Source organism: Juglans regia, chromosome 8, assembly GCF_001411555.2.
Source record: "Juglans regia cultivar Chandler chromosome 8, Walnut 2.0, whole genome shotgun sequence".
NCBI lineage: Eukaryota > Viridiplantae > Streptophyta > Magnoliopsida > Fagales > Juglandaceae > Juglans > Juglans regia.
Window position 1 is genome coordinate 30507069 of NC_049908.1, and position 26393 is coordinate 30533461.

The following is a 26393-nucleotide window of genomic DNA, read 5'->3' on the forward strand; positions in this document are numbered from 1 at the left end:
ATATAATACTAATGTATAATAACTATTAGTATAACTAATATCGCTACTAGTATAACTAATATTAATACTAATACTAATATACTAATACTATTATATAGTTATATTAAATTAAAATCATTATAGCAAGTACTAATATATAATTATTCTAATCACTACAACTAATTCTAATACTAATATAGACTATAGTTATAACTTGTAGTATCATAATTATACTAAATCACTATAACTTATACTAATATAGTTATACTAAATGACTATAAGTTATAACTACAACTATATATATTATATAGTATTAATATCACTATTAGTATAATATATAGTATTAATAATAACTAATAGTCTAATACTAATATAACTATTAGTATAACTATTAGTATAACTAATATCACTACTAGTATAACTAATATTAATACTAATACTATTATATAGTTATATTAAATTAAAATCATTATAGCAAGTACTAATATATAATTATTCTAATCACTACAACTAATTCTAATACTAATATAGACTATAGTTATAACTTGTAGTATCATAATTATACTAAATCACTATAACTTATACTAATATAGTTATACTAAATGACTATAAGGTATAACTATAACTATATATATTATATAGTATTAATATCACTATTAGTATAATATATAGTATTAATAATAACTAATAGTCTAATACTAATATAACTATTAGTATAACTAATATGACTACTAGTATAACTAATATTAATACTAATACTAATATACTAATACTATTATATAGTTATACTAAATTAAAATCATTATAGAAAATACTAATATATAATTATTCTAATCACTACAACTAATTCTAATACTAATATAGACTATAGTTATAACTTGTAGTATCATAATTATACTAAATCACTATAACTAAATGACTATAAGTTATAACTATAACTATATATATTATATAGTATTAATATCACTATTAGTATAATATATAGTATTAATAATAACTAATAGTCTAATACTAATATAACTATTAGTATAACTAAATCCCTATATAATAATATATATCATATATTTTTTTTATGAATCTTCATATATATATATAATATAAAATAGATTCATATTAATTAGTATATAATGTATATTAGTATATTACTATAGTAACTATTCATTATAAAAATTTAAAAAAAAAAAAAAAAACTTATTCATTTATCATTACAGCAAAAACGGCACCGTTGGATACTGGGAGGGTATTGATTCATTTATCTTAGAATTAGGTCTGCACTGCAGTCCCTCTCTCTCGCGCAAGTCACCCGGTCCCTCTCTCTCGCGCAGGCTCGCAGCGCCACAGCCCTCTCGGCTCTCTCGCGCAGCGTCTCCCTCGCACGGCCCGAATCGTAGAGCCCCTCTCTGTCGCGCAACCCCTCTCTCGCAGAACCCCTCTCTCGCGCAGCGTCTCCCTCGCACGGCCCGAATCGCAGAGCCCCTCTCTCGCCGTCTCGCGCAACCCTCCTCTCACGGAGTCACGCAGGCCGCAGCTCCTCTTGGTAACCGATTACCCAAATCCATCTCTGTTCTTTAATCAAATTTTTGAGGTTGATAATGTTGATTTTTTCGAATTTTTGAGGTTGATAATGTTGATTTTTTCGAATCTTTGAGGTTGATAATGTTGATTTTTGTTGGTTCTATAATTAATTCCTAGCTGTACGAATAGTCTGAATCGAGAATCTGCGAAGCCTTCAAATATTTGTTTGTTTCATTCCGTGCTTATTATATGACCCGAATGGAGTATGTGCAAATTTGGATTCAAATTCCTTCAGAAGCTGTTTGATTCTTTACATATGATTTCTGTGTTATTGGTTTTTCTATGTGTAGGTGCTTTATGTCTCTGTTAGGGCTTTTACTGATCCAGAAATAGATTCCTCTCTTAGTGTTTGTTAAGTCAGCAGAATTATTCCACTTAAAAGAATCTTCTGCAATATCTCCTTGTAACAGAAAAGATAAATAGTCTAGCTAGGTGTCATGAGTTGATTGGTTTGTTTTAGAATTCTGTTATGAAATGCTTCTATATATTCTCTACTGTACTGAGGTTTTGTTGTATGAAAATTACAGAAGATGAATGCAGAGCATCTTTACGGTTTTATCTCAAACAATGCATATGCATTTTATTTAAACCGTCTGCCCTGTATTTTCTACATACATGAGTAGTACCATATATTAAAACAATGTGCCTGATCTTTTCCAAGGACAGAGATCTGGGACAAGTAGTTTTCGACGACTATAATGTTTTAACCTTTCAACCGTATTATTTTAACCGTATTATTTTATTTGTTTGTTGTGTGTTAGTTCTTAAATCATGAATATAGAAGGCAGACACACGTCTACATCCACAGCTGCATCTTCTCCTGGCATCCCTGAACAGCCTATTGATGCTCCTTGTCCCATGGTTGAAGAGTCCACCGGACCAATAGAATCTTCGGTAGGCACTCGGACTCCTAGTGCCTTCTGTTCTAACCCTCGCCCTCCACCTGGTAGTAGAGTTCCTAAGAATAGGTCTTTAGTATGGGTCCACTTCACAAGAGTGCCCGATTGTGATCCTGAAGAGCCTATAGCTACTTGTAACCATTGTGGGAGGCAATGGAAATGCCATCCCAAAAGGCAAGGCACTTCGGCCATGAAAACACACATCCAACTTTGTCCCAAAAATCGTAAGAGTAAGTTGGACAACACTCAAACATTCTTGGTCCCGGAAGCAAGAATTGAAGGCCAAGGGGAGAAGACCTTAGGGATGACCAAGTACAATGAGAAAAAAATCCGGGCAGCCCTTGCTAGGATGGTGATAGTGGATGAGTTACCCTTTAGGGTTGTTGAGGGCCAAGGGTTTCGGGAATACACTAAATCCCTTGATCCTAGGTTTTCAATTCCTTCTCGATTTACCGTAATGCGTGACTGTATGAGGCTATTTTTGAAAGAGAAAGATAGCTTGAAGAAAATGTTTTTGACCACCAAACAAAGAGTGTGCCTGACCACTGACACTTGGACTTCTATCCAAAATATTAATTACATGTGTGTGACCGCTCACTTTATTGATGGTGATTGGAAGTTGCAGAAGCGGATCATTTCATTCGTTCGGATTAGTGACCACAAGGGGGCAACGATTGGGAGGGAATTGGAGGAGTGTATGCTTGATTGGGGCATTGACAAAATCCTCACAATTACGGTGGACAATGCTACCTCTAACGACTCTGCTATTGATTGGTTGAGAACAAGGGAAATAGGAAGTGAGGATTGTGTTGCAGCTCACGAGTTTATTCACATGAGGTGTACGGCACACATCTTAAACCTTGTTGTGAGTGAAGGTTTGAAAGATGTTGATGACTCGATCATAAGAATCAGAAATTTGATTAAGTATGTGAAGTCTTCTCCCCAAAGACTTGCCACTTTCAAGTCTTGTGTTGATAGGTCAAAAGTGCCATGTTCTAGTTTCTTGTGCCTCGACGTGCCTACTAGATGGAACTCGACTTTTCTTATGTTGGACGTGGTTGAGAAGTATCAAAAAGCCTTCCAACTTTTGCTTGATGAGGATCCCTACTCAAGAGTTTATTTATCTGAGGATGGGCATGGGAAAAAGGGTCTTGGAGCTCCTGAGTCTGATGATTGGGAGACCATAAGAAACTTTTCGAAGTTTCTTCATGTATTTTATAATGTCACCATGCGTATTTCTGGTACACTATATGTTACATCAAATTTGTATGTCCAAGAGCTCATTAATATTCATAAAAATTTGAATGTTTTTTGTACCAATAGTAATCGACGCTTGAGTTCAATGGCTTTGAGAATGAAGACAAAATATAATAAATATTGGGGTGATCTTGAAAAAATAAATCGATTGTTGTTTGTGGCTGCCATTCTTGATCCACGGTACAAATTAGTTGCTCAAGCATATTGGTTCAACAAAACATTGGGGGATGAGAGGGGTGAGGAGTTTGCTGTACTCCTCAAGAGAGATATGGAATATTTATATGAACAATATGTAGGGTTTTGTGGTGGCCGTGTAACTGGGTCTAAGTCAAATCGGAGTCGGAGTGGTGAGGCTAGTGCATCAATGGGGAGTAATAGTGGTACCGGTAATGATGATGATCCCATGGACTTTTTGTTCGAATTCCATAAAGATCAAAAATCAGCATCCTTGATGGATTGTAAGTCTGAACTAGAGCGGTATTTGTTGGAGGATGTTGAGATTCCTACGGGGAATTTTGAAATTTTGGTATGGTGGAAAGTCAACTCAAGCAAATATCCGGTTCTTGCCCTAATGGCAAGAGATATCTTGGCCATTCCGATCACCACCGTTGCATCTGAGTCGGCATTTAGCACAGGAGGCCGTGTCCTGGATCCATTTAGGAGTTCTTTGGCTCCTAGAACTGTCGAAGCTCTTGTGTGCACGCAAAACTGGTTGAAATCAACTCCTATATGCTTGAGTCAAAATTATACGGATGCCATTGATGATGCGGAGAGTTATAAGTTAGACTCAGGTAATGTATTTAGAGATTTTTTTAAGTTGTTATATATGTTGATTTTGACATTTTCTGATACTAACCTCTTATACTTTAACATCTTAATGTAGAATTAATCACTGGTATGGCCAACTTACTTCGTGAAGATGATTGACAATTTGACATATTGAGCCTTTGAGGTTTGAGCTACTATCCAAAATACTAAATGCTTCATGCTAAATTCTGTTTACTTTTCAAAGACAACTATGCTATCTACTTCTACTTTATTTATACCATTGGTCCATATATATTTAAGTTTCCGAGACCTTACTTCTACTTTGTTTATTTTTCATATGATATTAAAGTTGGGTTGTTTTTCTTACTAATATTTTCATTTTTTTTTTCAGGCACAACTTGAAAGTTGGAAGTTGGAACATTTGGAAATTTGTAACATTTAATATATTTTGGTTCATTTGTTGGGCATTTAGAATATTGTAATTTGGAAGCTTGTAATTTATTTTATTTTGGTGCATTTGAAAGTTTGTAATTAAATATTTAAATGTTGTTGGAACATTTATTTTGGTTGGCTCTTAGAACATTTTGGATTTCTTTTTTGTTAGCTATGTGATGGATGATGGATGGTAGGTGTGATATGTGGATGTTTATTGAAGTGATTAGTATTTAGTTGGATGTGGATATGAGGATATGGATGATGGATGATGTGGATATTAGTAAGTTTGGCCCTTTGAAATAGGTGTGATATGCATGTTTTTGTTTGCATGTTCTTTTAGTATAATGATAACATTAGATTGATATTGCATGCATGTCCAGGTTTTCTATTTAGTTTAGATTGTAATATTGAGAAAGTTGAAATTTGAAAGCCCACAAATTTTTTTTTTTTAAAAAAGTGGATCAAATATGAAGTTAAAAAAGATAAAAAAATAAAATAAAATAATCCGACTCCGCTCCGACTCCGCTCCGACAAGTCGGAGTCGGAGTCGGAGCGGATTATGTGCATTGCGGAGTCGGAGTCGGAGGTCGGATTCGACCTCCGACAAAGTCGGAGTCGGAGTCGGAGGTTGGGCCCTCCGACTCCGAATCAATCGGTGCTCAGCCCTATGCAACATGTACTACAGCCATCTGTTCAGCCAGAAAATTATTTGTTTGGAGTACAAGTTGGTATAAAAAATATATTATTCACATTATTTGATAAAAAAAAAAATTATTTTTATTAGTTACTATTTACTATCACATACCCTACATCTTATAAAAAAAAAATTATAACTCTATAAGTGTGAGGTGTAAAAATAAATAGTAACTGATGTATAAAATTCTTGTTTGATAAAATTAAAATATGCTATTTATATTATTGATGTAGTACATTAATTTATAAGATTTTAATTTATAATTTTTTTATAAATCAAATTATATCACATTAATGATAAGGAGTGTGTATCCTTTACACTAATTTATTAATAGATTTTTTTTTTATTTAATTTGGAGTAAAAAGATAAGAAGCGCTTCTCTGTTAATATATGTTAAATTTTATATGGGAGTCACTTAAAGGTTATTGATATGAAATATTAATTATTTTGAAAAAAAAAATTGATTTTTGTTTTGACTTTAATGTGTTTGAATTTAAAAAAGTATTATTTTATTAAAAACTTGTGAGTTAATTATGTGTATTATTTCTCTTTCTTTCCTAATTATGAATGTTATAACAATTTATTAAATTAATTTATACCAAACTGTCGAGGGAAGGATAAAATTAATTTATTAAATGCCTATTCATAGGTTTTCTTGCTTAAAAAAGCGATAAAGTTACAACTATTATACCATTTTCATGCAACTATTATATAAAATATTAATTATTTTGGAAAAAAAATTGATTTTTTTTTTTACTTTAATGTGTTTGAATTTAAAAAAGGAATTTCTCTTTCTTTCCTAATTATGAATAACAATAACATCAATCAACAAATTTAATTTCCAAACTTATATGTCATTAATCAAAAGTCAAAATAAAATAAAATAAAAAAGTTAATTTAATATTTATTACATTGCTGCGTCACCATTCATACCAAGTTTGTTGAGTCTTTTTCATAAATAAAATTTGAATTACGTTAACCATTTTCTATATATCTCAAAAAAATAATTTTTTATCAGTTACCATTTCTTCTACAATCCTATAAAAAAAAAAATATAAGAAAAGTTGTTAGCTCATTCATAACAAAACCTATCCCAAAATCGTATAACACTTGAACTTTAGAATATGGGTACGATGTAATTGAATCAGATTGCGTGTTGAACGATTCTTTGAGAGTCAACCAACGGATGCGCGTGTTTCTTTCCCTTCTGCAAACGTATACTTGAAAAAAAAGTAACAGCAATCAACAAGACTCTGATCCTCTCTAATATCTCTATGTACCTTCCAAGTCATTAACGTAATGGTCCTTTCATCTTTAATTCGATGTGACAAACCAAATAGAATAGATATTTGAAGAAGAGAATCTTCTTATTTTGAATCTGAATTCTTTCTTTCTACCCTCCTTCCATAGAATATCCAATTGGTTACCCAAGAGGGCTTTACTTCCGAGCAAATGTTCAGGACCAAGTTAAGAGCACTTGCAAACCAATTTGCACATAATTTCAAGGTTTCTACCTTGTAATTCAGGAGTAGATGTCCCATAAGTACTTCTGTAAACCAATTTGTGCTTTTCAATGGTGAACCGCACCTGAAAATTAATAACTCATCAATATCCGGATCTGCCAAGATAAATGAATAAAATTACAATAATTAGATACAAAACTCAAGCTCCAAGAAAATCTGACCTGAACAGGGAATGCTCCACCGAAAGCTCTTGGCTCAAGTTTCATGCCACCAGAAGAGGCCGCCTTATAAATCCCATAAAGAACTTCAAATCAAAATCATAGAGAAAAAGTTTAATCCACATCCTTTTTACTTGTTGTAACACCCATTACACGATAGTGAAAACAATCTGGCTTGGTCTTTGCATTGCACATGAATATCAGACCGCCGAGTTTTTCTTTATTCTTCTCAGCACATTGGCTCTTCTTAGTACCATCATGTTTTTCTTTGTTCTTTTGACTCTCAGTACTACTGTCTGTCATATGATGCCTTCCTTTGTTTCTCTCTTTCTGTTTGTGATTTTCCAACTCAATGATCTTCTTCTCTTGGTTATTTTCAGGCTGATGGCTCTTGTCCTTATGCTCTTCATCTTTGACGTTCTTCTCACTGCCTTCTTCTCTAGAATTTAGCTTTTTAACCTCTCCTCCAACCATTGTTGCTTTCTATGTTACCCTTCAATACACGCTTAATATTCTCTCTGTTTCCACTGAGCCTGACGACCACCTTTATCTTTTCTGGAGTTCAAAAATTTACTACCAAGAGGCGTCTTTACAATTTTTGATTCAGCCTCTAATGATTTCGGGGTTTTCTTTTTTTGATGACTCTGGTCCAGTAGATGCCTCTGTTTCCTTCTTTTTATAATCTGGTTTCATAGGTGCCTCGACAGGAGAGTCTGATTTGTTTTTGTTATCTTCTTGTTCCTTCATGTAAGACTCTGGTTCAGTAGGTGCCTCTACAGGAGTCTCTGCTTCCTTTTTTTTCTTCCTGTTCCATATTCCACAAACCAAGAGGCTGCCTGATCAAGATGTTTCCTAGCAAGCACGTTGCCAATAAAAAGCTTTTTCTTTGTTTTCTGTTAACCAGAAGCAAACCGGATTAAACAATTAGGATAGGATGAAACAAAAACAAGAAAATGAAAATGAGAAAGTCATAAGCGTTTAGTCAACTGGTCATTGTTATCAAGGCTCCATGGACTTGCATCTAATTCTTCAAACATTCTAATTCAATTTGTTAGAAATACTAGATCAAATTACACAGTAGAAGCAATGTTACCTCGTCATTCAATTTGTTCCACGGATTCTCCGTCGTCGTCGTTGTTTATCCGGAATCTCTTGTATCGATAGTGAAGTGTGCTACATGGTAATGTACCAGAGCAACACTCACATATTTTACAGCTTAGATGCCTGGATTAGAGAGAACTAATTGAGAGAGAGAGAGAGCTTGTTGATCCAAGAGTCTCATCCAAAGAGGTGGCTATGTAAATAGCCACTCTAGTATAACTCACTGGCTGGAGCCAGCCATCAAGACTTGTGAAGGGTGCACATTATGGGTGCCCCTTTCTTATACAATTAAATTGGTAAAAAGTAAAAGTTCAAAAACTAGAAAAAAACAAGAATGCATTATGTATTAGTGTAGAGAGAGAGAGGGAGAGAGATCCCCAGAAGCACCAATTTATGTGGAAGCTCGATAAATTATCAGCCACGTCAATCAAAATAAGGTCAACACAATAAAATAAAATTAAGTTAGCATCTTTACATACTAGCTTCCTCATCTGTGAAGGCTTGGGTTCTGCAAATTTATTTATATCAAGAAAAGGGTAAATCAAACTATGTCCATCCACATCAATTGTTATCTAAAACATAATTGTCAGTTGTCATCTTCGTTGTCTAGGAGTCAGAAAGCGGTTGCAAAGTCCAGTTTCAATAACAAATGGATTTGAAAAGATGAAAAATTTGCTTGAAACCTGCTCCATTGGTAAATTTATTTTTTATGCAGGAAGAATACAACGACAAATTGTTCATCTGATCTCAAAAATCTATTCGACATCTTTAAAGAAAGTACTGGAAGTGGAAACATAGAGTGGGAGGCTTTTTTGCTGAAAAGCTATCCAAGAATTCAAGAACTAGAAAGACATGAAGCACAAAAGAAAGACACCCAGCAAGACAAGTGAGAATCTAAGTAATGCATATGAAACTCTACCGTCGACTACAACCCTAAAACCAAAAGCATTTATGTTTGCTCAGTCAACTGACATAAGCCTAAAACAATATGATCCACAGAATCTTCTTCTTCAGCCGCGTATCACTTCCTTCAGCTGTCCGATTCATTATTTCCCAACGGTGCCGTTTAGAGTTCATGCTTCCTTCACCTCACAACCCGTAGCCTTCAGTTTCAGACTTCACTTTCCACTTTCTGTCTTGCGTCTTGCCATTTTGCCCCTTTTCACCTAGGGTTCATAACAGCGATGAATCATTTACATTGACAAATCCATGAATAGAACAACGAAAATGCATCTACCTAAAAACTCTACAATGCCAAGCACCGTAAAATCCATTTTATTTTCTATTTTCTACCTTCCCTACCTTTTCCTTCAAACAAACCCATTTAATTTCCATGCAATTAAAAGGCAAACAAAAAAAGAGAAAATAAACAGTTCCAATTAAAACCCAGAGACGAAGAGAGATAGGAAGAGAGTACCTGGCGAAGCAGAGAGAAAGAGAGAGGGCGACTGTAAAGAACGAGAGAAAATGATGAAGAGAACCGTACAATAGATCTGGTAGAGAAGAAGAAGTGTTAACTAATTAATATTATATTATATATGAATTGAATATATTGGCATCCTCTATATCCATATCCATGGCGTCTTTTCTTCTTTTTGAAAAAATAGTTGATTAATTTTCCCTTGTAAAAGAAATCTACTCATCAACAAACTACATTATATTCAAGTATTATATACACCTTTTAGCTACATTATATCACAATGGAAGAATATTCTCACCCTTTCTCTGAATAACAATTGAGCTGTATCGTAGTGATTTGACTCCCAATGCAAATTCAAGTATGATATACTCCTTTTAGCTCTGGTGTACTTGAGACTCCGTAACATAAAGGCTTCATCTTGGAACAATATGTCACAATTACATTCTTCAAAGATTCCCCAAAGGAATAAGGTCCAGAGCAAAAGTGTGTGAGGTTTGGCAAGATTTCAAGTTCTAGGTGTGCTAATTTGTTGAAAGTAATTGCCACATTTTCTTCACCATCCTCCATTGCTACAATTTCTGTAATCCTTTCGCAGTACTTCACAGTCATTTTTTGGAGTTGCACCAGAGTTTTGGCAGTTGAGGATGTTAATAAATTGATCAATCCGTCACAGGATGATATGTGCAATTCTGTCAAATTTTGAAGAAATACCGAGGATGGCACTATGTTTTTCAATTTGCCGCATCCTGACAGATGAAGAAATTCCAGATTATGAAAAAGTGGGCATGGCTGGGTACTGTCTTCTTTCCACAAATGTGTAAGCATAGGTAGCCAACGGAGATCTAGTCGTCTTAATCGTGGGACTGGATCAACAAGTTCATAAGGGAATATTTCCCCCCAACCACTAAACTGTACTTGAAGTTCCAACAGATTTGGCAGTTGAATGCAAGTCTGGAGTTGGTTCTGTTGACTTGTTTCTTGACTACTACTGCTGCTCGCAAATTTTGAAGCCCAAATCAGTACTTGATCACATTCCCACAGTCGTAATTTTTCCAATGAAGGACATTCCAAAATAGTATGCACCCCTTCCAAAATCCACTTGAGTTTTGGCAAACTATTAAGTGACATTTCAGTTAGTATGGGGAACTCAATATGTCTGGCTGTTCCGTCTTCTCTCGCTACACTTTCTTCCGTCCCTGAACTTGGAGCTATTAAAACTTGTGGTTCTTTACCATTATGCCCCTCCATATTTCTAAATATACTTTCTAATGATCTGCAGTTGCTTATCCATAGACGAGTCAGACGTTGCGATAATATTGTTGTTGTACGAAAATTAGATTGAAAGACGTGCAACAACTGATCACATCCCCAAATATGCACAGCTTGAATATTTTTGGAAAAATAACTTGCGGCCACTTGATCCTGCCATATAATTTCCAACTTATGCATGTTCCAAATGTGCAACTTCTTCAAGCTCGAAAACGAGAGCTGTAAAATATATTAGAACAGTGGTTAAGACATACCCCATCCAACATAAAAGAACCTATAAGAAATATATTTCAGCTCGATCGAGTGGACAGCTTCATTTAAATAATAAAAAAGGAAAACTAAACAACTCATGATGAAGTAAGCTGTATTGAGTATTCATCATGTATTCGGTTTGATATGTTTTGTTTGTTGGTAATAGTTGAACACCTTAATTTAATGTTTCCCGCAACGAGCCGCTAATTGGGTCACCCCTCGTGTATTTAAAACTTTTAAACTTGGGACCTAAACAGTAACTTTTTCTTATAAAAATATGAATTTAAGTTATTTCAAAATTTTAATTAATGCATTAAAAATCATAAAAGTAATTTATTCTATAGAGATTCTAATTTTGTTATTAAATCAGTTGTAATACCTATAATTCTTTCTGCTTTCGTTATTTAATTATTTCTTTATGAACTTGATCATATATAGAATAATAATGAGATTTGAGTATTTCTTTAATAATGATTAATATTGTAATTAAATCTGTATTTTAGAAATACTAATTAATTAAAATTTTCAACTTAAGGAGAGAGATCAAAATGATTTCACAATATATATATTTTTTTATAAGTGATTTCACAATATTAGGATGTAAAACTGTTCTACCTAAATAGGAAATCTTAAGACAGCTAATTAATTTTAGTCTCTCTTACCTCATCCACCAAGAAAATGGGTTGTTTAATGGACATCTCAGACGGCCTATCTTCAACTGTTTCTTCAAAGCTCACAACTCCTGAAGCAAATATCTCCACTTTCTCACATCCTCTAATCCAAATCTCTTCCAACATGGGCCATTTTGAAACATGCACTCCTTTGTAAAACCACTTGAGTCTCTTTAAATTTTCAAGTCTCAAATTTGTTACTCGAGGGAACTCCAATAATGTCCTTGCTACTGCTCCTGCTCCTCCTCCACCTCCAACAATTTCCTCCAGTACCTCACAATTCTTAATCCAAAGTGTTTTCAATTGCTCTACACATTTGAAAAATGTTTTGGGTTCTTGACCACAGCTCCATATGTGCTTTATTTTGGGTAGACTCTCCATACATAGTGTTTGCAAGCTAGGGAAGGAAACCTGTCGGATTATGTTCATTGTATCAATTAAAGACACCAAATATATATTACTATGCTTCGATTTTGAAAATATGAAAAATTAAATTGGAGAAAGAATATAAAATAGCACAAATTTGGGAACAATGGTCCCTTCAAAAATTAGTATAGTCCGTCTATAAAATTCTCAACAGAGCTTCCAAGGATACAAAGTCATTATATCATGCCATTGTAAATACTCATTTGCGATGCTATAATAGTTAACAAAAATATGCCAAATTCCATACATGCACAATGGGTTTTTTTATTTGAAAACTGTTTTAGAAAAGTTCCATCTTATTTTCTCAAATCTAACATTTATGACTCAAGACTATGGTGTCTTCAGCCACAACCTCAGTAGAGGAATGCAATTATAGTTTGGGGGCAGGGGATGCCAATTGGTCCACAAGCCACTGGCATTGGGAATGTTTTTGATTTATAGTACGATATATATGCTTTGACACAATTATTCGGAGTCGTGTCAATGTGTGGAACCTTTTGTGGGTAATTACTGTCTGATGTACCTGATGATGTAGAAGTGGCATGTGAAGATCGTGGTTGCCCTCTCCAATGATTTGCCCGCAATCAGTCATGAATGAACTTCTTGTGCTTAAGAAGCTCACGAGCTCTGGAAGGTCATCTAGCTTCAAGGTTTGCAGTTGATGGAACAATATTACATCTCCATTTTCTATTCCGTCTTTTTCTTCTTTCACAACTATCGCACCCACATTGTTGCAACTTGTTATTTCCAGTTCTTCAAGTAGTGAAAGGCCTCTGGCTATAGATGATGAGAAGATAAATCTTAATTTCTCACAATTGTTCAGCTCCAAAACTCTCAATTTTTGAATGGATGTCGAAGGGAGTTCGTCCTGCCATATAAAATATGAAAAATTATTTAAATGATTTTTGAAATATGAAAAATTAAACTGGAGAAAGAATATAAAATAGCACAAATTTGGGAACAATAGTCCCTTCAAAAATCAGTATAGTCCGTCTATAAAATTCTCAATTGAGCTCCCAAGAATACAAAGTCATTATATCATGCCATTGTAAATACTCAAATTTCGATCCTATAATAGTTAACAAAAATATGTCAAATTCCGTATTTATGCAATGAGCTTTTTTATTTGAAAACTATTTTAGAAAAGTTCCATCTTATTTTTTCAAATCTAACATTTACGACTTAAGACTATGTTGTCTTCAAACTTTCAAACATATTTTTTTTTTGACATTTTTTTCAAACTTTCAAACAAAATACAATAAAAAATTCAATATTTTCAAATATCAAAATAAAAATAATATTAAAAAATAATACTCTATCAATATTTTATTCAATTTTTAATTTTTATCTCTTAATTCAAGATGCAACCCAAACTTGTTTGTTTTCACAAGTATTCTCATCTTATCTTATATAATTTTTATAATTTTTATAAATTCTTATACAAAATAAAAGAAACAATTCAATTTTTTCAAATATCAAAATAAAAATAATATTAAAAAAATATATTCTAACAATAATTTATTTAATTTTTAACTTTTATCTCAATTTATTTCATCTTATCTCTTCTGTAAAAATAAATGAGAGTGTGATATATGGTAGCCTAGAAACTTTGAGCCTAGAATACATGTAATTAGAAGCGTCATTAATAGATACTATCTTAATTATTAAGTTAAAAGAAAGGAAAGGAAAATAAAAAAGACTGTTGTACCCATCATCGGGACCCTAGTCACTTTAGCTTTTTCCTTAAAAAATCTATAGACATAGATTTACATAGAAATTTTGGAAAATATACTTTCACATGCGATAAAGTGTACGGATTAGTGTTTTTAATTAAAAAAAAAAAGCATTTGTATTTTTATTATTTAATATTTTTTTAAAATATTCACAAAAATGTTTTAATAAAAAACAAAAAAATATAACACCGACAAACCTTTTAAGTCCCTACTCTCGTTTGATGTAGCGTCACATATAACAAAATAGAGTGAGTTTGTATGTGTACAATCATTTTGAAAAAGGTAATATAAAATTTATATGAAAAAAATTTAAGTTTTTAATTGAGACATTATATTTACAGTCATAGAATGTACAAGCATCGCACACTATTTTTTTTTAAAAATGAATAAATATACAATATATTTGAAAATTTTTTTTAATAATAGATCATTCTTTTTTAAAAATAGTACATAATACTTCTCTAATTTATTACTATATCTAATATTATTCTTTTTAATAATAAATTTTATTATTTTTCAAAATAACTACACAACACTTACACCATTAATCCAAAATAAATCAACAAGCAGTTCTATTGCTCTAAATTTTAAGAGAGAGAGAGAGGGGGGGGGGGGTTGATTGGACTGTTACGGTGTTACCTCTTCAATCCCAAAAAGTGTGCCTCCCTGCTCATCTAATTCCTTGGACGACGGCAATTCCAAAGTACGCACCCCTTGGAAAAACCACTTGAGTTTTGGCAACCCATCAAGGCTTAGAAGAGTTAGGCTGGGGAATAAAAACCTCGTTGTTGGATCTGTCCCGTCTTCTCTGGCAACAATTTCCTCCATTACCCCACAATCTTCTATCTTTAGAGACTTCAAACTCTCACATCCGTTAACATTACTCCAAACATGCTTTATTTTGGGCAGATGTTGCAGATGCAGTTTTTTCAAACTAGGGAAGGAAAGCTGCAGGATTAAGTCCCTCATATTAGTACGCTCAAGATTTCAGCGCTTCGAATTTGAAAATAGGCAAATTTAAATAGGGGAACGAGTGTATTATAGCTATAATTTTTTTTATTGGACCAACTGTTAAGAATTAAGTCCAAACTAATGACAACAATGCACATGTCCTTGACAAAGTTTTTTATGTGTACTTCATATAACTCAAGGAAAAATTTCGAGCACCATAATTCCTAAAAGTTATTTACACAAGAATTTAAACTTCAGATTTAGAGGAACCTACCATTAATATGTCAAATTAATTTCATCTTAACTCTGGATTACATATCTAGATGTGAAAGCAAATACTCATTTGCCATGCTACAACACTTAGAAAATATGTCAAATTGATTTCATTATTATTTAATCAACTTTTTATTTCAAAATCACTATTATTTTTGTTTTCAAATTTAACTTTTATGCCCCAAGACTAAGCTGGCGTTTACCGCCACAACCTAACAGAGGCGCATGCAATTATATAACTTTGGGCACAGGGAATGCCAACTAAATCACGTTCATGCTTATGGTGTGCTTGACACATGATTTACATGGACTTGTGTAATGTACCTGATGATGTAGAAGCGGCACCTGAAGATCATGGCCGTTGCCCTCCGAATTGGTTTCTCTTGTGCTTAAGAAGCTCACGAGCTTTGGAAGATCCCTTAGATGCAAGGTTTGCAGTCGACTGAACAACATCAAATCTCCGGCCTCTTCTATTCCGTCTTCTCCTTTCACGAATATTGCACCCACATTGTTGCATCTTGTTATCTTCAATTTTTCAAGTAGTGAAAGACCTCTGGCTATCGATGATGAGAAGATAAATCTTAATTTCTCACAATCTTCCACCCTTAAAACTTTCAAGTTTTTGAAGGATGTCCTCAACTCAGGGAGATGCCAACTATGTAAGATATGGAGATGCTTCAGTTGTTGAAAATCTTCTCTATCTAATTCATATAAGACACTCTTAGTATTGTCCGACTCGTCCAAATAAATATATTCTGTCCTCTTCAGTAGCATTTTGATCCCAAAGTCCAATTGGAAGTTGCTCATATTCAGTGCGAGTTCTAAGGATCTTGAGAAGCCGGCCTCCTCCCCACGATACCTGTAATATGGATCCCTGATATGTCCAATACAGATCTTGTATCTCTCAAGCTCTTTAGAAAACAAATCTTTCGGTAGATTGTAGGCATCATCTTCAATATCTATCTCTAAGGTGATCAAGTATGACAATTTCTTTAGCTCTACAAGGCTAGCATTTTTTCCTTCATTATTGGGTCCTTCAACCTCCCATTGGACTTTGATGTTTCGCATATACAATTCTTCTAACTTGACCAAGCTTGACAAGACATTAGGAGGAATCACTTTAAGTTTGGAACAATCGGTCAAATCCAATAACCGCAAACCAATCAATGACCCTATTTCTCTTGGCAGATTTGAAATGTCAGAACGAGTAAGACTAAGAATTACTAAAGTCTTGAGTTCTCCAATCCAATGAATATCTCCCAACTCACATCCATCTAGACACAATGTTTGTAGGTTTGTAAGTGGCAAAAGTGATGAAAGTTGTATATTTGTCAAACTCAGAACTTCGAGCTTGTCCATCCCTTGGAAGAAAATGTCTTCGAGCTTGTCCATCCCTTGCAAGGAGATGCTTGGGGTTTTCAAATATCGAGGTTTACACTGGACATGAAAGTATCTTAATTTAGGACATTCTATTTTATTGGAATATTTATGGATATGATCTCCATCATGAATAGAGAGCGCCTCGCATCTTTTTAGTGAATCCACATCTGGCCATGCTTTTTGCCCACCATCGCCTCTCATGACAAACATATTATGATCATCATCTGACGCAATCATTGTAGCAACGTGACGAACAAGATCGTGCATGTAAAATTCCTCGGAGCTACGAGGACTTTGTAGTAGCAAACAAGCATCTTGGAGCTTACTAACTAAATTTTCTAGTCTGTTTCTTGTTTCATCCAATGTATCAATGCCACGGAATAAACACAGACCGAAATCATATCTCAACAAGTCCCGCAGACCGAAACCATATCTCAACAAGTCCCGATAGGAAATGTAGTAACCTTGTTGAGCACAAAGCAAAAAGAGAGATTTGAGCTCTCTACCAACAAGATGATTATAGCTCAGTTGTATACAAGAATATACGGGTGACCATATTTCTGTGTCATGTTCTGGAGTGGATTTTGTTAGTTGCACCAGGGCATCCTTCCATATTCTCAAATTCTTGTTCTTTAATGCCCTAGAAACTGTTACAAGTGCAATAGGAAGACCTCCACACGCTTTAGCTACCTTAATTGCTGTGTTTCGCAAGTCAAGATCCTCTTTCGTAAAATCACCTGCCATCTTTTCAAATAACTTCCATGCTTCTTCTTCTCCTAAAGTGTCGAGTTTAAAGCTGTTCTCTTCGTTGACCATCTCAGAAGCTAGTACATGTCGATCTCTAGATGTGAGTAGTACTTTGCATCTTTCGGAAGGAATAATTCCTATTTCCTCCAAATCAAGTCGCTTCCATATATCATCCAAGATAACAAGTATCTTCTTCTCCTTGTCTTTTTCTAACCTCGCCCGTAGATGGCCTGCTCTTACCATTTCAGTTTTACAATTAGGATCAAGCTTTAGATCTAGCATGTTTGCAATTTCTTCTTGAATTTGGCTTAGGTTTGGGCTTTCCGTCACATTTGCCAGAGCCACCTCATCGAATAAGCTTTCTTCCTTGGCTTTCCTGAAAATTTCTTTCATCAGTGTACTCTTTCCAACTCCAGCCGACCCCCACACACCGATCTTGTTAATATTAGCATCTCCCAATGCCTCCATAATTCTCTTCGTAATTGATATCCTTGAATCGAAGTTCATGTAATCCATGTTTCTTGGAGTCACCCTATCTTGCACAGCAGGACAATGGGAAACGCCGTCGACGAATTTTCCTTCTTCAAGAATTTTTGCAATATTACGCACCATCTGCTTTGCTTTTCGGCTCATCTGATGTCGTTGCTTCAAGTTCAGGCATGACGGATTAGAGTTCCTCGATTCCGCTTCTTCACCTCCACCAAGTTTCTTGATAATATTGTCCACCTTTTCCAACCACATTTTTGCATTATCTTTAATTTCATTGCCGTTATCTGAATCAGTTTTAACCTTGCGTTCAACCTCTTTCTGAGCATCCCGCAGCCTCATTTCCTGATTGTTCAGATACTCCATGTTGCTCTTGTAGTGACATGAATAACATAGCCACCGTCCAACTGGTTGAACAGTGCACTCTGCGATTTTCGCTAAAACTGCAATAACGATCTCCTCCATTCTTGTTTGCCACTGTCCGTCACCAACTTCCTCTTAATTTTTTTTTTAGGGAATTTGTTTTTTATAAAATTTTTAAACTCAAACAAACTGATGAAAACCAGGAAAAATATAGAAGTTGAAATTGCGATGGCAATAAAGCACCGGGAAAAACAAAGAAATAAGTTTGAGTACCTCTCCTTAGGACATTGATAGGCCGGAGGCTAGAGTAAAGAGTCAATAGGATGAAGTTGGAAACCAAATTAAGCAAATGGAAATGAAAACTAGGCGGATGGGGTTTTGAGACCAGACCAGAAACAGAGTTGGGAGTGGTATACTGCAGTAAAGACGGATCAATACTAAAATGAATCACGGAAGTAGAACGACAACCCAAGAACGCATCGAGAAAGCTTTTCACCAAAAACCAGAAAAAAGAAAAAGAAAAGAAGAGAAATGGCAATTATCAATATGCCAAAAGGCAGGAACAGAGAAAGGATGATCAACCACTCTCAGTTACTCTTTCACAAATGCATCACTTTCTTCGTCAGGCCCTCCAGTCACGCTCTGTGCTGAAAGTTCAAATTTCTTTTTAACATAATTACAAGTGTGAAAATGTAAATATTATGGAAGAAATATGACACATATATTTGCTTTCGGGGTCAGAGTCTGAAGAACTAGATCATCACATATGGTATCTAAACTAATTAATGAACACAATGGATGAATAATTCAGATGCAACATCTAAAATATCATATATCGATATGAAGGAATTTAATTAAACATAATAATGCGAAGTTGGATATGACTGAATCTTTTGGTGATTGGTGGGAAGAGTACTGAATATATATAAACAATGACTAAGAGAGATGGAAAAAACTAGAAGCACGTACGTACGTACCTCTCTTTTGCTGCTCTGAAATATGAAGACTGCAAAACAATGACGCTCAATAATGGAATCGATTTTAAAACGCCAAGGGTCAGTGTTCGTAAGTCCAACTTTTGGAGCAGCGCATATATAGCAGGAACCGTGAAGAATGAATCAGGGAGAGAAACGAGCAGATCATGACCAAAAACTAAAGAGTCAATGGAGAAAAGTCTTTTGTTTTGGTTTTTTTTTTTTGGATGCAATTAACAACCACCCATCAAACCAAAAAGTCTTTGCCGGCCATATAATTTTCAAAGACTAATGGCAATTGCGATATATACAAAAAGCGTTAGATATTATGAAAGTATATTTACATATTAACGATTTTACAATTTATATTTTGTGAATTTATTTTTCTTCTAAAAGATATATTTATATTCTTAACGATTTTTCTATTCTTGAAACAAAATGGGAGGAGCTGTGCTACATCTCGAGGATGTGCACGAGTTTCTCGAGAGTAATTTTTTTTCAGATTTTTTTTTATTTTTTTTTTTATATTTTTAAATATATTTAAAAAAAATTATAATATAATTAAAAATACTTCTTTAATCACTAAAATGATAGGATCAATTGCAATTTTAATTTTGATTATTAAAAAAACATTTACTTATCACATTTTCAATGACTGAAGTTCATGCATGCACTTAGTATTAATTTCCATGTAGATAGTTAATTAATATATAATAAGAATTATGTATATATGAGAATATGCATTTATCGTTCTATGGACAATTAATAATAATAATAATAGGAAAAAGCTTTGTAGTCCCTCGTATCATTAACTTTGCTCGGATGGATGTAGCTACTAGCTATCTCAGCATTTTCTAACTTCTTTACTTTTCTATTGTTTCTTTAATTTTATTATTTTATTTTATATTAGTTACAATACTAACTTTTCCATTTTTATCATGATTCATCTAAATCATCTCAACTCTTACACTCTCCTTATTATTTAAATGACTTTTTGTTGCATAAAAAACCATTCGATTTTTAATTTTCCGAAAGGTCTTTCATGCAAGTTCCTCATAAAAATTAGGATTGTTTTTCTTTTTTCTTTTCCTATATATAATAAATTTAGGGTTTTTTTTTTCACCCTATATAATATATGTTTTAATTGTTTCTGCCTTAAATCCGATCAATAGATATAATATATCATACATGTAATTTTGAAAATAAGACAGTACTACTTCAATTCATGGAGATTAATTACGATGCAACCACCTCGATCATCAATTGTGTCGTTTAGTCACCTAATTCTATAACTTTCTAATCTTTATTTGCTAAAGTTCATTAATATACCACTGAATTCAATTTTATGAGCGCCGCTGCCTCACTACTCAGAAGTAATAAGTACATCATAAGGACGTGGCCCCAACCATGATTCCGCCCGTGAGTACCCCGAGGTACTCAACTCCTATCTTCAGCTAGTTTTGTCCACGCCCTCTATCATCGACCGTTGGTTAAACTATCAAATTGGTCTAAAATATTATAAAAATAAATTGATGAATTATCAAAAATTTAATAAATAAAAAACATATTTTAGTATATGAACATAAGCATTTATAACTTTTAAAATGTGAAACAAAATATTTATTTTTAAAATAAAGAATCAAAATATGTTATAAAACATCAGGTAAAAACTTTCAAAAAATAATTTTGTTTTAGAAATCTTTTGGCATATCAAATAGAGTACCAAAGTTTTAGATTATTTCACATATTTAAAATATAAGAAATTAAAGTATTTTCATTTAATCAAAACAAAAATATTTTAAATCTCATATTCACTCTTTTTTACAATTCAGAAAACATAATGTTAGACACGCGTTATTTGGACATACCGGCACATAACCTTAACTAATTGAATTTCAATCATTCTAAGATAGAGCAAAACAAGACTTATAAACAACCCAATAACCGCCTTATTTAAAAAAAAAAAAAAAATGAAAAACAAGATAGAGATCTGAGTCTTAGCGGGACTGTAGTACTACTCTTAACTATGACAGATGATCATAAATGAAATTAATGACCCACCAAACTGCGTTTTCATTTATTTTTCACTGTCACACTCCGTACGTGGTTCGGTATTCATCGGTGGGCAGTCTCCTTTGACAGATTGGCTAAAACATGTGTTTCTATGGAAAAAATTAAAAAAATATATATTTATAATTATAAATTATGTAATTATCATATAATTATTTTTAAAAAATTAAATAAAATATAAAATACACATAAAAAGATTAATTCAAATTTAATTTTTTGATTTAAATTTGAATTTCAAAATTAATTCACAGTTACACATGTGAATTATATAACTGTTGTGTAATTGCAACGTTTATATACTTCACAATTATATATAAAATTATTTTTTCAAAATAATACTAAGCGTAATTGAAATTAAAAAAAAAGTTAAAGGGTTAAAATATATCTTTTAAATAATTATAACTTTAAAATTTTAAAAATATGATCATATTCTTTAAAAAATTAAATAATTCTTATTTTTATTTTAAAAATAATTTTTTGATTTTTTAAAATAAATATAACATTTTTAAAAATATTTTGACCATATAGTTATAAAATAATAAATAATTATTTAATAATATAACTTAATAAATAATAAATAATTTTTATAATTTATACCTTAAATTATATTATTAAATAATTATTTATTGTTTTGTAATTATATGATCAAAATACTTTTAAATATGTTATATTTGTTAAAAATATAACATATAGTTTACAAAAGTTTACATAAAATTTATTTATTTAAGATTTTCTCAACTACACGTGCATGATTCCGCCCGTGAGTGAGAAAGTAAATCAAAGATGACAATAATGCTGTAAGATGAAAAAGGATGGATGGATGATATCGGAAGAAAAAGCAGGTAGAGGCAGTCGAATATCTTTATCATTATCTGCCTCATGCATGTGCATAGCTATCAAAAAGTAAGACACATTGAAAAAGAAGCATTAACTATGACAGATGGTCATAAATGATATTAATGACCCACCAAACTCAAAAACTGCGTTTTCATTTTATTTTTCACTGTCACAGTCCGTACGTAGTTGGGTATCCATCGGTGGGCAGTCTCCTTTGACAGATTAGCTAAAACATGTGTTTCTAAGGAAAAAATTAAAAAAAAAATATTTATAATTATAAATTATATAACGTGTAATTATTTTTAAAAAATTAAATAAAATATCAAGCACACATAAAAAAAATTAAATCAAATTTAATTTTTTGATTTAAATTTGAAATTCAAAATTAATTCACAGTTATGGACGTAAATTATGTAACTGTTATATAATTACAATATTTATTTATTTTACGATTATATGTAGAATTATTCTTTTAAGATAGCGTTAAACGTGATTGAAATTAAAAAAAAGGGGTTAATGGGTTTAAATATATTTTTTAAATAATTATAACTTTAAATTTTAAAAAATATGATCATAATCTTTAAAAAATTAAATAATCATTATTTTTATTTTTAAAAAATTAATTTTTTAAAATAAATATAACATATTTAAAAGTATTTTGACCATATAATTACAAAATAATAAATAATTATTTAATAATATAACTTAAGGTATAAATTATAAAACAAAAGTATAAGCTGTATGTTATATTTTCTACCGTAATCTAAATGGTACTTGAAAACATAAAAAGCTAAAAGATTAAAATCTCATATTTCCTCTCATCTTTTATGTTTTTGTTTTTAATTTTTTTAATAAACTAGGTGCCACCTCAAGAAGAAAAAGATATTAGTTAAAAAAAAAAAAAAAAAAAGATCTAACAGCATTACTCATATAAATAAAAAAAATACCAGTTTGTCCTTAATTTTGTCCATAAATTTGATTGCTCGTGTATTTTTTTAATTTTTTTTAATTTTTAAATGGACCTAATTATCCAACATAATATAATCTTATTTATAAAAAATATTTTCTAAAAAATTTGGACACAATATAGTCTTGTTTATTAAAAAAAATTAAAATATTTTTAATAAAACCTTATTGATTATTTGTGAAGAAAATATAGATTTAATGAATGAATAGTGACTCATCAACTTTAAAAATTCTTTTAAATTAATGTAATTCAAAATCTAAATTAAAATTTTTTAATTAATTCAATATAAATCATTTATATAAAATTTAATTAATTTAACTAGTACAATGCGAATACTCAAGCATCCCATTTTGAAAGTTGAACGGAAATTTGAAGTTATTTCTCTACAGATCTTGGCCATCCAAAATCCAAATCGGGTTAGGTGGTCAAGTCGTCGCAGATTATGAAAGCGTTGTGACAACAACAGTGTAGCCCCATCAAGTCATTATAGAGTTTGGAAAGATTATATGAAAAAAGAAGTGAGCAATAGGCAAAAATAAGCGTGTGAGACCCACCAAATAAGTACATCATAAGCGTGGATTCTAAACTGATCTTAACTCATTTTAATTTATCATTACAATTTTTTTAAATTTTAATATAAAATATAATAAATAATTTAATTTTTTAAAATTTTAAAATAATAATAATATTAAAAAATAATATTTTATCATCTCAACTCAATTAACCGTACAAACACAATCATAATATCGAAAGAAAAAGCAGTCGAATCTCTTTATCTGTATCCGCCTAATGCATGTGCATTAGCTATCTTAAATTTTAATATAAAATATAATAAATAATTTAATTTTTTAAAATTTTAAAATAATAATAATATTAAAAAATAATATTTTATCATCTCAACTCAATTCACCGTACAAACACAATCATAATATCGAAAGAAAAAGCAGTCGAATCTCTTTATCTGTATCCGCCTAATGCATGTGCATTAGCTATCTTAAATTTTAATATAAAATATAATAAATAATTTAATTTTTTAAAATTTTAAAATAATAATAATATTAAAAAATAATATTTTATCATCTCAATTTAATATAAAATATAATAAATAATTTAATTTTTTAAAATTTTAAAATAATAATAATATTAAAAAATAATATTTTATCATCTCAACTCAATTCACCTTCACCGTACAAACACAATCATAATATCGAAAGAAAAAGCAGTCGAATCTCTTTATCTGTATCCGCCTAATGCATGTGCATTAGCTATCAAAAAGTAAAGACACATTGAAAAAGACAAAAAACAAAAGCTGAAAAAGAAGCATTAACTATGACAGATGATCATAAATGACTACGGACCCACCAAACTGAAAAACTGCGTTTTCATTTATTTTTCACTGTCACTGTCCGTACGTGGTGGGTATCCATCTGTGGGCAGTCTCCATTGACAGATGGACGCTGGGAGCTCCCGCTAACATATAAACACGTGTTTATACGTGTTTTTTTTTAATAATTTTTTTTTTTTTACTTTAAGATTAAGAAATTATTTTTTTTATTATGTTCTAAATTTATTTTTATTTTTTTTTAAATCTATATAAAAAATAACTTAAAAAAATATATGTAAAATAATATTACATCCAAGCAGAGCCCCAACGGAGGCTGTAGCATGACTCTTAAGGTAGGTTTGGAGGGTGAGATGAGAATTTTATATTTTGTTTTGAAGTTTAAAATAATAAATTTTAATATTATTATTATTTTGAGATTTGAAAAATGTGTATTGGGATTTGAAAAAGTTGATTATTTATTATATTTTATATGGAAATTTGAAAAATGTGTAATGATGAGATGAGATGAGAATTTTGTGTTTTGGTTTTGGCCCCAAACCTGTCCTTAGTTGAAACAAGTGTTATTCTTTTCGAGTGAGGCTAATCTGCCGTCCCACTCTTACTGTTGGGATTATCGCCCAGTGATCTTTTTTTTCTTTTTTTTTCATATTTTTTTAATATATTTAAATATTTTTAAAAAATAAAAAAAATATATAAATACACTTAAAATTATTTTCTTGATTATTAAGTAAAAAATAAATTTGACCGGAGGTCAAATGAAGCAGTTAAAGTGGAGAGATAAAGTAATTTTATTCTTTTCTAGATAATGCTAAGAGTATTGGTATTGACTTTATCAAAAATTTAACCAGATGAAAAATCTAACCAAATGTAAAATATAATGAATTTCATTAAAAGAGAGTTGTATTGGATTAATCAAAAAGAAAAATGTGAAACTTTAAACTACGATAAAGTTATATCCTTCTTCAAATTTGAAAGGTTACTGTTCACTTATCAAATCTATTTTTTATTCACTTTTAACATCTAATAATTTTTTTTATTTATGTTTAATCTCCAACGGTCTTATAATAATAATGTAAGAATCAAATTAAATTATTAATTAACATATGATTAATATAATTATAAAATATAAAAAAATAAATAAAATAGCTAATTCGATGTGGAGTTATGGATAATGAAGTTTTAGATATATGAAAAACATATACTTTTCATCAAAATTTAAAGATAAATTTGATGAGTCAAATACTAGTACTCTAAGCGTAAATCAAATTAAAAAAAAATAGTTAATGGGTTAAAATACATCTTTTAAATAATTATAACTTTACACTTTTAAAAATATGATTATAATTTTTAAAAAAATAAATAATCGTCATTTCTACTTTAGAAAGTACTTTTTAAACTTTTTTTTTTCCAAATAAATATAACATATTTAAAAGTACTTTGACCATATAGCTAGCAAACAATAAATAATTTTTTAATAATATAACTAAAGGTATAAATTATAAACCAAAAGGTATAAACTATATGTTATATTTCCTACCGCAATCTTGATATGTGCAAAATGATACTTGAAAATATAAAGAGCTAAAGGATTAAAATCTTAGGCTGCGTTTGGTTTGTAAACTACTCTCAACTCATCTCAACTCATCATTACAACTTTTTAAAATCCCAACACAAAATATAATAAACAATTTAACTTTTTCAAATCTCAAAATAATAATAATATTAAAAAATAATATTTTATCAATATTTTATCATCTCAACTCAACTCAACTCAACTCACTTCAACATCCAAACTCACCTCTAAATTTCCTCTCATCTTCTAAGTTTTTGTTTTTAATCT

The 26393-nt window shown here is 31.4% G+C and overlaps 1 protein-coding gene across 1 annotated transcript; it reads right to left on the reverse strand.

Annotated features, from left to right (window-relative positions):
- Positions 1–7891: 7891 nt before the first annotated feature.
- On the reverse strand, positions 7892–18462 carry LOC109008544 (disease resistance protein At4g27190-like). The gene is made up of 6 exons (XM_035692865.1): positions 15709–18462; positions 14800–15108; positions 12951–13295; positions 11993–12412; positions 11216–11297; positions 7892–8124 (listed from the first exon to the last, which is right to left on the reverse strand). The coding sequence occupies exons 1-6, from the start codon at positions 18460–18462 to the stop codon at positions 7892–7894; spliced, it is 4143 nt and encodes a 1380-aa protein (XP_035548758.1).
- Positions 18463–26393: the final 7931 nt, after the last annotated feature.